This window comes from Eleutherodactylus coqui, chromosome 5 (assembly GCF_035609145.1).
Source record: "Eleutherodactylus coqui strain aEleCoq1 chromosome 5, aEleCoq1.hap1, whole genome shotgun sequence".
Lineage (NCBI taxonomy): Eukaryota > Metazoa > Chordata > Amphibia > Anura > Eleutherodactylidae > Eleutherodactylus > Eleutherodactylus coqui.
Window position 1 is genome coordinate 139,769,112 of NC_089841.1, and position 14,777 is coordinate 139,783,888.

General features: G+C 40.8%; 1 protein-coding gene across 4 annotated transcripts in view; it reads left to right on the top strand.

Moving 5' to 3' along the window:
• CUX2 (cut like homeobox 2) overlaps positions 1-14,777 on the top strand; it is a 372,532-nt gene that overhangs the window by 215,334 nt on the left and 142,421 nt on the right. For all 4 annotated transcript variants that reach the window (XM_066603238.1, XM_066603239.1, XM_066603240.1 and 1 more), the window contains exon 4: positions 9,844-9,922. In XM_066603238.1, coding sequence (XP_066459335.1) covers positions 9,844-9,922 — 79 coding nt within the window. The remainder of the gene's footprint in view (positions 1-9,843; positions 9,923-14,777) is intronic.

Below are 14,777 nucleotides of genomic sequence, written 5' to 3' on the forward strand. Positions count from 1 at the left end.
CTCAGGCATAATGAGTAATGACTGCCCTGAGGTTATACAAGGGGTTATTTCAAACAGTGCTGTGACAATACAGTAACCATAGTCAGTGTATCACAGTATTGCGATGGCACACAAAGTGATTTTACAAGAGAATATACACAGCATCGTAGTACAAGGATAGTGCACATAGCGATGCCATGGTACAGAGGCTATGGACACAGTGAAGTCAAAAGAAAGGCGTAATTGCACACTGGGATAAATTCTAAAGACCACAGCACAGGTATAATAAACACAGCATCATAGTAGAAGGATAAGGCACAGTATCGACACAGTGCAGAGATACTGTAATAAACACTTGTATTACGTTTTGTGACCAAGTGGTCATTAGCCCCCTATAGGGTCCAAGTGTAATAGTTTGTAGTCTAAGGCTGCTTTCACATGGGACAATCTGTTGGGCACAGATGCCCAGCAGTTCATCCCAGCGATAATCATTCCTGTGCTATTACACAGGAACAAGCATTGCTGATTGAATGGAGATGGACGGGGATCATTCCAGTCTGCCCGCCTCAATCCACAGTAATGACTGTTTACCCGCCTCAATTCCATAAGTGAATGACTGTTTACACGGAATGATCCGTCATTCAGTTTTACGCATGCATAAACTGAATGATGAGTGAAAAAGTTCTTGTTCATTGTTAAGTTGCTGTATGTATTTACGCAGAACGATAATCGTTCAGATTCTCACTGGATCATGGGAATCCAAACTATAAACATTCCGTGTAATAGCACATTAGTTAGCTTTTGGTCAAACACTCATTTGGTTGACCATTTTCTTGTCTGACATCCCATACAAATGCACACTTGGCTTGGCCGGGTGTGCATGTGCTCTGAATGTAGAGACAGGAGAAAGCCACTGCCAAACACCTTTGGTAGCGGCTCATCTTCCCAAGAACAAAGGACCAGTTGCCTGATCCTTGTCTCTCCCGACATCTGCCATTGGAGAAGAGTTGGTAGGCACTCATACACATTGAACAGAATTGGTGGGATAAGACCGTATGCATCTAATGTGTATGGCCACCCTAAATGTAAAATGGCTTGCCTCAGTTTTTTCTTTATGTGCATATTGATGCCCCGTTTCTGCCAACATCAACTTTGTAACTTACTTACAGTCCTGACAACACACCATTCTGTCTGAGGGTGGGTCATGTGACCTATAGCATTACCATTTCATCCACACAAGCCAGGAGTTGAAGTACTTGGTCATTTTTTTTATGTTTGAGCATTCCTTGCCTTAGCTCTATAAGCCCCTACCATCTACTGCTTGACAAGCTGAACTCTCTTATTTCTAAGCATTTCAGATTTTTGCTACTTTTTAAATTTTCCATAAATTATGCTAGATAAAAAGAATGCTGTCCATATTGTAGGGGTTACTGGGGTTACTGAGTACACCAAGGGTTACTTTTACTTCTCTGTTAGTTTATTCAACGTAAGTTTTAGCAGAACAGAAATGTCTGGGTCTCCAGAAAAATGATAACATTTGCAAAGTCCTTTCAATTTAATCCTCCACAGTCCCCAGGAGGAGCAATTAAGTCCACAGCTGCCAAACAGTAACAAGTCCGTTCACCTTCACAGACCTGCAGTAGTCTAGAAGCGCAGCTCATCGCCATGCCATAGCGTCTCCAGACCTCAATCCCAGGGCCAGAGTTCCCCAAGCATCCCGCCGGAGCAATGTAGCTCTCCGCCTAGTCACAGTGTCTCTCTCTGCTTACAACAGGAGTCAGTTTAACCAGAAGTCTGGTCACAACACAAGTCTGGCTCTCCCAGACACACACACCTCTCTCCTCACTTCCACCTGTTTCTTTACATAGCTTGCTGGTTTAGGTGTAAGATCTGGCGTGGAGTAATATTGGACCGATCTATATCACAGAAGCTAACAACCTCTGTGACATATATCTTCCATACCATACCTGTGGGTGTTTTTCCTTTTTGTCCGGCACCAGAATGCCTGTGTGTTGCCATATACAGGCCATTCTCTATAGTGCACCTCTACAATATATTGTGACTAAGGATGGCTGCACACAATCGGGTCGGATTCCAGATGCGGGATCCCGTGCCAGAATTCGACCCTGTGCCCGGCCGGTACCTGTCATTCCTCTTTTCTTCTGTTCAGAGGATGTGCCGGCCATTGCACCTCCGCACATGTGCAGTACAGATTTACCTGCGCTGTCACTAGGCGATGATACGGGTCCCGTGACCTTTCTACAATGATGATTGTGGAGGGGCCGCAGGACAGACTGCTTCCGTTGACTTCATCGGAAGCCGTCCGTTGGTAGCGCGCACATGAATAGAGCATGCTGTGATTTTTTTCCCTGCCAGCAGAAATCGCAATTGATTTCTGCTTGTGGCAGGAAAAAGCGCTTTTCCACAGCATACTGTGGAAGGTATTTGCTATGGAACCCAGGGGTGGACCCCGGCCCTGGATTCCGCAATGCAAATACAGCTGTGTGCAGGCGGCCTAAAAATTCAGGTAACCATACATTCCTGCAGTAGATGACTTCCAATATTTGGACAAACTTGCACTTCTTTCTGCAACTGTCTATTGGAGGTGGTTCACAATGGCTGTTTATAAAATGTAATTTGTGGCCCCTCATGGGAGTTTAGGCTGGTTGTTGGACCTCTGAAATATATGTAGACAATCTCCTCTGGAGATAACATACTCTTTATCTAGAAAAGGAAGTATTGTAGAGTAATGAGTTCATTCATTTGATCCACTTGCATTATGATGCCGTCTAGCCGTAAAGAGGCTCAGATAACATGCAATTACTCCTTTTAACTACATCGCATTGAGTAACTAAATTTAGGATGGAGTGCCTGCTAAATGTTGTTACATCAACAACCCTTTCGTTACCCTAACTGCCTCCTCTTCTCGTAGCAGGAGCTGAGCCCCTTCTTCCCTTCTCCATGGCGTCTATTAGTCTGTGCTGCCAATGATCTAACCTCCCACTCTGGCTATTGTCTGTGCAAGTGTGGAGTTTGCCCCTCCGCACATCTCCTGCTTTCTTGTAAGCCCTGTGCCAGATCTGCAGCCTAACAAATTAATTAAATTCTTTATGATTATATTCGCTGTCCTTCCTCCCAGATGGAAAGCTGCTGTCTCCGAGCATAAATAGACAGGGGGAGTGGGAAGATTTTCATGGGAGTTGGGGCAGACAGCTTATCAACACAATATACAATCAATAGCGCTGAAGTCAGCCGTCATTTTAAGACTAAATAAAACAGGACAGCTGATCATAAGTGTTCTTTATATCCTTCTGCAGGAAACCATTTCAAGTGAAACAAATTTTCAGTGTCTGACTGTAATGACCATGTGTTCTGCTGCCTCTACAACATCAATTATTGAGAATTGTCTGAGAAGTGTAGTGTTTGCCAGGGGCCATATTTGTGAACCGACCATCAATGAGGCATGGCTTGAACATGATTTGTTATACATATCTGGCTCCATCTAGAGTTGTGCTCTGAAGTTTACACATCCCAGGAAGAATTTGTAAGTTGTGTTCCATTTTTGGAAAACTGTGAATTTGTATTCATCGCCTAGGGAGCTGTTCATGGGAAAACACTTGGACTGTCCAACATGACAGTGATCCAAAGCAGAAAGCTAAATTGACCCCTCAGTGCTTGCAGCAGAGGAAATTGAAGGTTCTGGAATAGCCATCACAGTCTCCTGAGCGCGGCACCATTGATCCATTCTGAGGTGAACTAAACATGCAGTTCGGGCTGCATGAGAAAGGGAGCAGACTCATCATCTTGTTGCTTTGCCATGTACTGGGGGAACTCACAGCTACCTCCTATCTAATTGCCGCCTGTGCCCCACTACAGTAACCGCTAGACCCTGTACACATCCTACAGGTCTGCTGGATAACTCTTCTGTCCGGATCAGAGTTGTCTGATGGTGCAATCTGTTCCTTTGTGACTGCCATAATCTCCTGTGGTTCCATCAGTCAAGTCACCCCCTGAGGCATTTAGACAGCTGCCCTCACATCTGCAGTTAGACCGGGTTTTCTCTTGTGCCTGCCTACTGGGGCCAGTGACGTTGCAGCCGAGTGCAGCTGGCCACACAGGTTGAGAAAGGAGGTCTGTTCACAGCCTATGTACCTCTGAAACGTGTTACTCTGTTGTAGCCCCTATCCATTTATTGTGGCTCTCATTGAAATAAAAAGATAGGATTTGCTTAGAATTTGGGCGAATGTCTGGACTCTATTTTGAGCACTATATTGTGGAGTAAACCTGGAAGGGATCTATGGTGAGATTTTTCTCCTCTGCCCCCTTCGAGAAGTGTTTTTCATTGTTAACTCACTTACTACAACTATCATTAGATACACCCCTGGTTTTCTCTTTCATCATTTTATTTGGCTGACACTATACTGAGGCTTGGAGTCCTTCGGGTATGTTTACTGGCACACTGGATGTCCTGGATTGGTGGGTATCCCTTGTGCTGACTATACCTTATGTGGTTTTCATTATAAGCTAACCGCCATGTCGAGTAAGTTTTTAATTTATCACGCCTTTATTCCTCGTTTCACCTGAAGTGCTGTCTCTTTTTTACTGTTTGACTTCCTGTGCAGTCTGTCATCCTGGGCTTCTGAAACAGGGGTTGTCATCAAGTCATCCACTGCAGTCTTCTACTGGACTGGGCCCCTCATGCTTAGTGAAAGTCAGAGGGGAAAAGATCTGCCTAGTGCTCTTCTGCCCATGTCCCTGCTCTGTGGTGACCCCTGCTGGACCTTTTCTGTTTGAAAGGGCAACTGCTGGACAATTATTTGCGGCCTAGATGTGAGTGAGGAGCTGGCGTCTTATTAGTCCTTGCGGACCGTGATGTGGTCCCTAGTGGCCCTTGTAATGATGTGTTGAAATTCTCTACGGAGCTCCTCCATGATAATATATAAGCTCCAGCAAGCTAGTAAGTAATTTTCTACATAATTGACCCTCTGCAGCAACTTGCATGGTTGAACCTACTTCCATCTTAAGCATATGGCAACTACTAAGCAAACCAAAATTACCAATAAGCTACAACAATTTACAAACGCTATCTTTTCTCCTTAGGGAGAGCACCTAGACTGTGAGTGAGGAGACTTAAAAGGCCTTTCATGCTCCTCTGGGTAATATGCAAATAAAGGATATGGAGCAATACCTCCACAGTGCCACCTATTGCAAGGCAGCATTCCTTCAAGTCAATGTTAGACTCTTTATACAAGACTTGTAACAATGACCGGGAATTGAAAGCAAAGCCAGACTCTATGCACAGATCGCTGGTTCAGGGTGTGTTTGCTCCTCATCAGTGTGCAGCAGGATTCTGACTTTGCTAGAGAGAGGCCTGTGAAACATCATTGTTAGAAGGCTTGTATAAAGAGTCTAACATTGTTACAAGGCTTGTATAAAAAGTCTAACTTTGTTACAAGGCTTGTATAAAGAGTCTAACATTGTTATAAGGCTTGTATAAAGAGTCTAATATTGCCTTGAAGGACTGTTGCCTTCCAATAGGTGGCATTGTGGAGGTATTGTTCCATCTCCCTTATTAACAGTTTACCAGACATGGTGCTATGCTGGACCCATAATCTAGCATCCCAGATGACCCTGAGACAACTCCCTCTGAGCCTAATGTGCTAGTACATGTGCCAGAGAGCAGCCCTACCATCATGGATGTCATTAAGGCAATAACAGAGTGTGTTTATTGATTCATGGTATTTACAATATAAACTGTAACAGGGATATAAACTATGTGAGATGGAGAACAAAGAGGTCAGGTGCTCCCATTGAAATGAATGGAGTGGCGATGCACATTCTTGACCACCACTCCATTCATTTGGGAATCTTCAGAAATACTTTTTATGTACAATAGGATTGTTTTTGTACTTTCGTATACTTTTATTTATTATGGTGCATTTTTTTAATCCCAGTAGGGTACTTGAAGCTGTAATCATTTGATTACTCTTTTAATGATGTGATGCACTGACAGACAATCTATTGAACCTCTCTCTGGTGTAGCCTAAGAGATGTCTAACAATAACAGACATGGGGACTTTCTTGGGCCCCCTGCTGCTATGATGACACCCCGCAATTGAGTTGGAGGCGATGATAGGAGTAGAAGGAGCCTCTTCTCATGAAGCAGGTAAATCCTATTCCTTCACTACATATACGGCAGTGGTGGTCACCTAGGTCCTATATGGGACCTTGGAAATAAAAACTAACATTTTAATTGAGGTACATACTATCAAATCAGTAATGTGGCGCAATTCATAACTACCGTATACCCACAATATTACCCTGTTTCACTGTTTTACTGGAGAATGGGTGGAGGGTTTCCTACTTACAGCCCTTGGATCAAAGTATAAGATTTTTCTTTTTACTGTTTAGACATTACCAGATTTTAGGTGCGTTCATATATATATAAATGTGCAGTGACTATGTTATATTTTTATTAATTACAGTCATTTATTAACTATTTATTAGTTTCATGGATTGATGTAGTATGACTTTAAGAAGTATTCATTGTATTGTCATTCCTGATACAGACAGTTGTAACTCATCGTTGTTGCCACTCTAAATCATGTTTTCATCTGTCTATGTATTTATTTCTTTTTAATAAACTGTATTTTATACTTCAACTGAGTTTTATGTATACTGTAAATCTCCGATAACGGCTATTTATGCAACTGCTAAAATTACAGCAAATATTTAGGTAAGTTTATTAGCAGTATTATCCACTTAGTTGCTTATTTTGTAAATGTTTACTATTAAGAAATGATGATGATGACTATAATGTCCCTGTCACATATCTCTCAGCATATCATCTAGTTTAGAATATGCATTTGTACATTTATGTTTATACTGCAATTTACACGCTTTCAGCATTTTCATTGTATTTCTATTTAGAATATTTTAGCTATATTATAATTAGTTTTCAGTGAATCGATTTAATGGTGACTGATGACGTCTGTTCGTATGATAGCTAATAGGATAACTAGGAAAAATGCAAATTATTTTATTTACCTAAAATTGAATTTATGTGCTAAATAACACCTCCTGTATTTACACTGAGGAACTCGGACCGATAACGCACTCCTAAACCTGCAGTTTTTTCTGCAATTGTGATGCATTTTGCAAGAAAAATGCATCACATTTCTACATATGCAATTTTTGTATGCATTTTTCACGTAAATGAAAACTGCATGTTGTTTCAATAGTAAAAATAGAAAAAACACATTGCACTCGCATGCAAATTGCATGTACATGCGAGTGCGATGAAATCTTTTTTGGCTCCCATAGGAAATAATGGAGGATTCCTGAACAGTATTGGCCAAAAATAGGACATGCTGTGATTTTTTTTTGTTCTCGCATTATTGGTGCAAGCAAAAAAAAAATCACTTATGTAAATTTTTTTAAGATGCCATTTCTGTGCATCTCTCAATTCTCAGGAATTGCACATGAAACTTGCCTGTGTAAATACACTCTAAAGTGCTGACCACTAGAGGCTTCTCTTCCCTCTGATTTGCGGTCCACTGCTTGTCTACATTTGAAGCCTATCTCTGTTGTAGCATCAGAGATAACAAGATGGAGAACAGCAAATGGAGAGGGGTGATGACTCATGCTGCCCATGGAAGTCTATGGAGAGGAAAGGGGGAGAGAGACTCACACAGATGCTGCAGTAACTAACTGAAAATTAGATATAAGGCAAGCAAGGGGGGGGGGGGGGGGATGGACTGGTGAAAAATTCAAGATACAAGTCACTTGATGACCAGATATAGTGTATTCCTCATGCACACACATGGCAGCTTATTCTGAACAATCATATGAAAGTGCAGACATACTTTAAGAAAGAAATAGTGTTGGAAAGTCACAGCAACATTTGAAGGTTTTGCCTTTTTCATTTTTTGTATATGTATGAATTATTAGGTTGATTTTTTTATGTATTATCTGGGAAAATTAATACAATTTTGGGTACTTGAAAAAAGGCTGACATATCGTTAGAGACACTTTAGGCTTCAGTCCATAATTCTGTTCTATTCTTAGTGGAAATTGGTGGAAATACCTGTGACATAAAACATTGGGCTCTTTCCTGCACGTGATGGACATTTAAATCTACTACTGTATCATAGCCAACTAGTGGGCTGATGAAAGAGGCAGTCAGGCTCAGAAACGCGTAAGCTAATAAAGGATTTTCTCATCTTGCAAGCCTAGTCCTCATAACAGCAGCGCCAATCTGCCCCTTGTTGCTCCTGACACTTCTGTATTATACCGGACACAACCCCCGCAGTCCAATGGGTGGAGGGCTGCAGGTGTCCTCTGTCTGTGTTTGCTATGTGCTGCTAATTTCACTGCAGGTGAGAGTTATTAATACGTTTTAAATTCTCCCCCTTGTCTTCGGAGGTCTGCACCATGGATACGCTGTTTTTACCTTTCATATACAGAATACTGGTAAAGTAACATTTGGAACAAAACTGAACACTTGTGTTGTGGCTTGTGCATGCTATGAGGTGGTGGTACTAGACACAGGAATTCAAATGATACCAAGATGGAAACCCTGTACTGTTTTTCTATTTAACCTGCACAGCTGTATTTTTCCACTCAATTTTTAACAACCTTATTTTACTTTATTGTATACAAAAGTTACCGTTGGCAATAACAGTGCACTGCTGCACCAGTGCTACATGATAAAGAATGCAGCAAAACACTAAGGGGCATATTTACTTGCAGCACCAAGCTTAGCATGATTTGCCCTGGCATATGGGGCATTAAATACACGAAGAGGCGCATTCAACGAATCCTAGCCCCTCTGTGCACCTTCTCAGAAATGCATGCCAGGTCCGACCTATTGGTCTGGGTGGTCATGCACCCTCCCAGGAAGCTGCACCCACTTTTTGCAAAAAGTAGCAGGGCTGGTACAAATGGGAAAAATGACACAAATTAAGCACAATTATCTGCTTGCAAGGAAATTTGTAGTTTTTTAATGCCAAAAACTGGTGTTTAAAACCGAGGGACACATTTACAAAAGGTTTTATCGTGTTTTTGTTCCTTCAAATATAGATTAGATAAAAATGTTCCTAGAACTTTATGATTTGTGAACCTATAACGGCTCATTACAATTGAGGGGAGTAAAACACCAAAGACGTGATATTTGATAAAACTGCAGGGTCTTCTATCAAATGTGTAGTATTTAAAGGGAACCTGTCATCATCTTCGAGTTCTATAAACTAAGTTATGGGGCTCAAAGATGAGGCGGATAGGGATATCTGGGGAGCTGCTTTGTATACCCACCGGGTGCCCCATTGCAGCTCTGTGTCCACATGAAGTTGCCGTTCCTACACAGCCTGACACAATGCATACTCTCCCCTAGTGTGTATACACAATCTTGTGAGAAGAGTCAAGCTGTGTGTGCATTAATGTTGCGGAGATACAGAGCTGTAATAGAGTATAAAAAGCAGCTCCCCAGAAACCCCGTCCACTTACCTTTGAGTCCCATAACGTAGTTTATGGGGCGCAAAGGTGGTAACAGGTTCCTTTTAAAGTCTGGCTCACCAACATATCATGTAGCCACTTTGAAGACTTGGAGAAAACTTGATCTGTGCCCAAATGTATTGTTCTCTGGCACCATGGCATTAACATTGGATCAGTAATATTAATGCCATGGTGCATTAAAGTAGCACTGATAAGAATGCTATAAGTTCTGAGAGTCAGAAGAAACAATGATGGTTACATCTAAGTATTCTACTATATACAGTGTTTAGAGCATAAACATTTGTAGAACTCGCTAAGTAATCTTCTGTCATGGCATTGTTTAATCTGTGTTCTCTTTTGGCTCTCCACCAGGTTGTTGCTCTTAGCAAAAGAAGCAAAGAAGCAGAAGCCGCCTTCCTCAGTGTCTACAAGCAACTCATTGAAGCACCAGGTGATTTTTCTTTTCACTGCCCTTGCTTTGTGTTCATTTCGTTTGAGGATATAATTTACAATCCAGACATTAAGGACAATTTAACTGGGAGTTCTTCCATAGTGTTTATTGGAGAAAGTGTAATTAGGCTATAACCCCCTAAATCAAATTACCAATAAATGTTATATGTTGCATTTTTTTTTGTAAATTGTTCAAACTCTATATCACCTCCTAGTTCATCTTGTTTGTTTAAAAGCAATTCCCGGCCATTGTAACAAGGCTTGTATAAAAAGTTTGACTTTGGCTTGAAGGAATGCTGCCTTTCAATAGGTGGCACTGTGGAGGATTTATTCCATCTCCCTTATTTGCATATTACCCAGAGGAGCGTGCTTGGCCATTTGAGTCTCCTCACTTAGTTTATAGTATAGTTGCTCTTCCTAAGGAGAAAAGATAGCATTTCTGACCCCTGAAGTTTGGGATGACACCGCACAGGCCTCTCCCCACCCATATTGCCTAGAGTCACACTTCTCTCCCTGTAGACAAGCAGGGAGAGAGCTGTCACTCTAGATGCTGAAGAGGCCAGCGTGGTGTTGCCCTCATGACTTTAAGTGCCCTTATGAGTCAAAATATATTGGTCTATGAAAACTATGCAAAATGTCTTTCTATGCTATAGCGTTATCATTACTCTTCACTAGAATCAAGGGGTCCAACTCAAACCCTCCAAACTGTCCACATACGTTTAGTCATATATGGTTGTTACATAATTAAATCATTATTATAACTTGTGTGGCGATAAAAGAAATATACAGAAAACATTATTCTTCCAATTTATAAGGCATTCATATGGAATACTGTGTACAGTTCTGGACACCGGTACTCAGGAAAGACATTGCAAGTGCTTGAGAGGGTTCAAAGAAGAGCAACTAAATTAATAAATGGAATGGGAAGACTGGAATACCCAGAGCGGCTATCAAAATTAGGATTATTCACCCTGGAAAAAAGACGGCTAAGGGGCGATCAAATAACTATGTATAAATACATGAGGGGACAATACAAGGATCTCTCTGTTTATACCCAGGACTGCGTCGGTAACAAGAGGGCATCCGCTGCGTTTAGAAGAAAGCAGGTTTCATCACTAACACAGAAGGGGGTTCTTTACTTTAAGAGCAGTGAGACTGTGGAACTCTCTGCCTGAGGATGTGGTGATGGCAAAAACGATAAAAGAGTTTAAGAGGTGACTAGACGTTTCATTAGAGCACTATGATATTACAGGCTATAGACATTAAATAACCAGTGGGGTTGTTGATCTGGGTCTTGGAGTTAGGTAGGAACTTTTCAAATGTTGATCCAGGGATTATTCTGACTACCATTACGGAGTCAGGAAGGATTTTTTTCCTCCAAGAAGGGCTAAATTGGCTTCTACCTCATAGGGGCTTTTTTTTGCCTTCCTCTGGATCAACAAGGATGGGGAGAGTGGAAACAGGCTGAACTATATGGACATTGTCTTCTTTCAGCCTTACAAACTGTTACTATGTTACAGTATTTATTAGTTTGTAATACTCCATCTTGAATGGTGATCAGAGACAGTCATCAGTGTATGGAGAACAGATTAGACTGTGGACAAGACAATCTATCCATGCTACAATATTTAGATTCAATAATCTGTCAAAGCAGTTGTCCAGGGCCCAAAACTTTTATGCTGGTCTCAGTCACTGACTGCAAAGCAATAAACAAGTCTATACTTACTTAGCTATCCAAGCTGCTTTGGTCCTCGACGCTTTGATCCCTACTATCTCACTTTTGGGTAGCACAGTCATGTGCTGTCTAAGCTTGTGACTGCTGCTTACAATCCCTGGCTACACTGTTGGTACCATTGAGGCCAACGTTTGGCTGCAGCGGTCATACACATAGATGACACATGACCATTCTCACTGAAAGTGAGTGAAGGCCAGGTGGTCCAAAAAGCAGCTGGAGGAGCGAAATACATGAGTATAGGCTTGTTTATTATTTTCTAACCATAACCAGTCAATGAGACTAGAGTAAAAGTTTTAGTGGAAAACCCCTTTAATTTTATGTTATTTTATATACACTAGTTATTAGGTGTTGTTATTGGCAGCTTAAAAATAAAAAAGAAGCCACACAGCCAAGCAGAGAATGCATATTATAAGACAAATTGTGAAAATACCATCTAAATTATTAAGCTGTACCTGCTGTATTCTGTAGCTCTCTGAGATTTCTGGGGTCTACAGAATTCTGTCAACACAAATTTTCTGCAGATCAAGCTTGGCTGATGTGATTGCTCAGCAAGAATGTTGATTGGCATCCTCACTGCGCCTGTAATTAGACAAGGGAGAAAACCGTAAATCTTTTTGATATTGTTCACACAGATGTGATGTGAAGGGAATGGGAAAAAGAGCAGCAAAATGTGTTAAAAAGCATAATTAATGTCGGTGTTATGGTGGATGGTTTCATTTAAATTTCCCTGTGACTCTGATGTTGACGGCAGATTCTTACACCTTTATGTGAGCATTTGTCTGCTTTCCATTAATAAAGTGTTTATTAACACTTTGTCTGCCAACATCCAGATGAGAGTAGTTGAGTAGTAGCAACATCCGCGAAGAATCTCCCCAGACTGATTGTTTCATCTGCCCCTGACATAGAAGACCTGGTGTTTGTGTTGTCATTTTTATTTATTTAAAATTTTCCGTAAAATATAAGAAATGACTACGTTGTCTTTTTTGCAGAAGTGATATAATGCCACTGAACAGAGACAAATGCAAAACAAGGCCGTCATAAATTATCAGGCAAAGTGCAGCTAAGGTTTCATAGATGAAAGACTGCTTCAGCAGTATATTGAGTCATTTGCTTTCCATCCAATCTTGTGTGACAGAATAAATCTACACAGATACGGCCTCTTCTGCCTCAGATTCATTCAAGTTTTCATCTGATGCTCCGTTCACTATGTATTCAGTGCATGATGTGTCTAGGAAGCATGGCATTATCATATACCTCTGGTGAAATGTATTTCATTCTGCTCTCCATGACCATGTCCACACCTTCATATAGTAATGTAAATAGCGCTCGCTTGCTCTGGAGTTGCCATGGTAGCATTAACCAATTAAAGGTGCCCATACACAATTAGACTAATAGATCAATGGATCATTTCAACCATTCAGCAGATGAATTTTAACCCCGAACGATGAGCCGATGAATGACAGACTGTCATCGTCTGAAAAAAGCATGTTTGAAATATTTGTCCGATAGTTGGGCGAAAGATATTTCATTCAAGACTGTCCTTTCTTTGAAGGAACATTACAAGAAAGATCTTCCTTTGAACGACCAATCCAAATAGAGCGTTTGTCTGTTGACCCATTTCACGGAATATGTTTGGCCATTTTGAACAACTGTAGCAAACAATAAAGACTAAAATGTGTATTTTTGGGTCTGCAAAACGATCCTTCATTCAGTCCTTATTCAATCATCACCCTGCTTCTGTCTAATGTGTATAGCCACCTTAACACTCCATGTACATCCTGTCATATACACATTTTATTAGATTTTAGTGCATGTTGTTTTTGGCCCCCAATTTTTTAAAATTTTACTTAACGCTTGCTGATATTTTAAAAAGCGGGTGAGACTTGGTGTGATGGGCTGTGAACGCCCATTGTTCAACAGATTTACCATGATTTATACCAGAAACTTGAGAAAGATTTGATTTTCTGACACAAAGACTGCCAAAGGATGTACCATATTTTTTTCAAAGAGTGTACACCTCTTCATCAATATGGCAGATTGTACTTCAGCACAATATGACTGATATATAAACTGCCAGTCTTAATAAATTGGGGGCTTTGTTGATGCAAGCCTAGAACAAGAAATGATGTAACCAATATTTCTAGAGGAAAACAAAACTGTAGATGACATTGTTGAGATCATCTGCATCTGTTGCTGAACTTCACATCTTGATCCTATGTACTTGACCTTTTTGCAGGGCAATCATTTTTCTATGTCTGATCTTGATACATGCTCTGCTTAATTGTAAATTCCAACCTCCCCTAACAACAACAAAACAACAACACTAGAATTACTACTTTTAACCCTTTCCAATCCACTGTCTGATGTCTGAAGACATTATGATTTAAGGCTGTACAGCTCCGATGTTGGAAGACAACCGCCGGGGTTCTCTTACTGTATATTGCCAGCCTCTTTGCTGTTGGAGCCTATCCCATGTGTCACATTATGCAGTACTGGCTTTAGCCAGTATATAGCGCCGCTGTATAATGGCAGAAAAAGAGTAAGCCCCCTAGGAAAACCAGGATACAAATTGGATTGGAAAGGATTAAAGGGAAAATTATTTCAACGATAGGAGAGATGGGGTATTTGTAGCGAATATGAGCGGAAGTCAGATTCCCTGTCGATGTTCTCCCCAGCACACAGATGCCAAGAAGAAAGTAGTTTTGGATCTTACATAGTGGAGTCCCTAAAAGCTTTTTCCTACTTTGGGCTTCATAGATTTTGTAGGGTAAATATGACTTCCCTTCATGAAAAACACGGGCTCCTCTCATCTGAGAAAAAAGAAAAATGAATGAATTGTCTGGTAAAAGCTGCATATTTGTTGCCATGCCTTCAAAATTATATATATTTTTTAGTTTTTTTTCTGCTTTTGCACAAAGGAAACTAATCGAAAAAAATTGTTTTTGGCATTGCTGCATTCAAAGACCCAGATTTATTTTAAAATTTTCCATGAACGGAGGTGAATAAGGTCTTTTTTGTGTTAGATAGATAATAGGAGATGCGCCACAAGGTCCGTTTTCAAATTCTTGACCATCAATATCCAATCCCTTGGGATTAGGGAAAATACAAAAGGCCTTTTGTA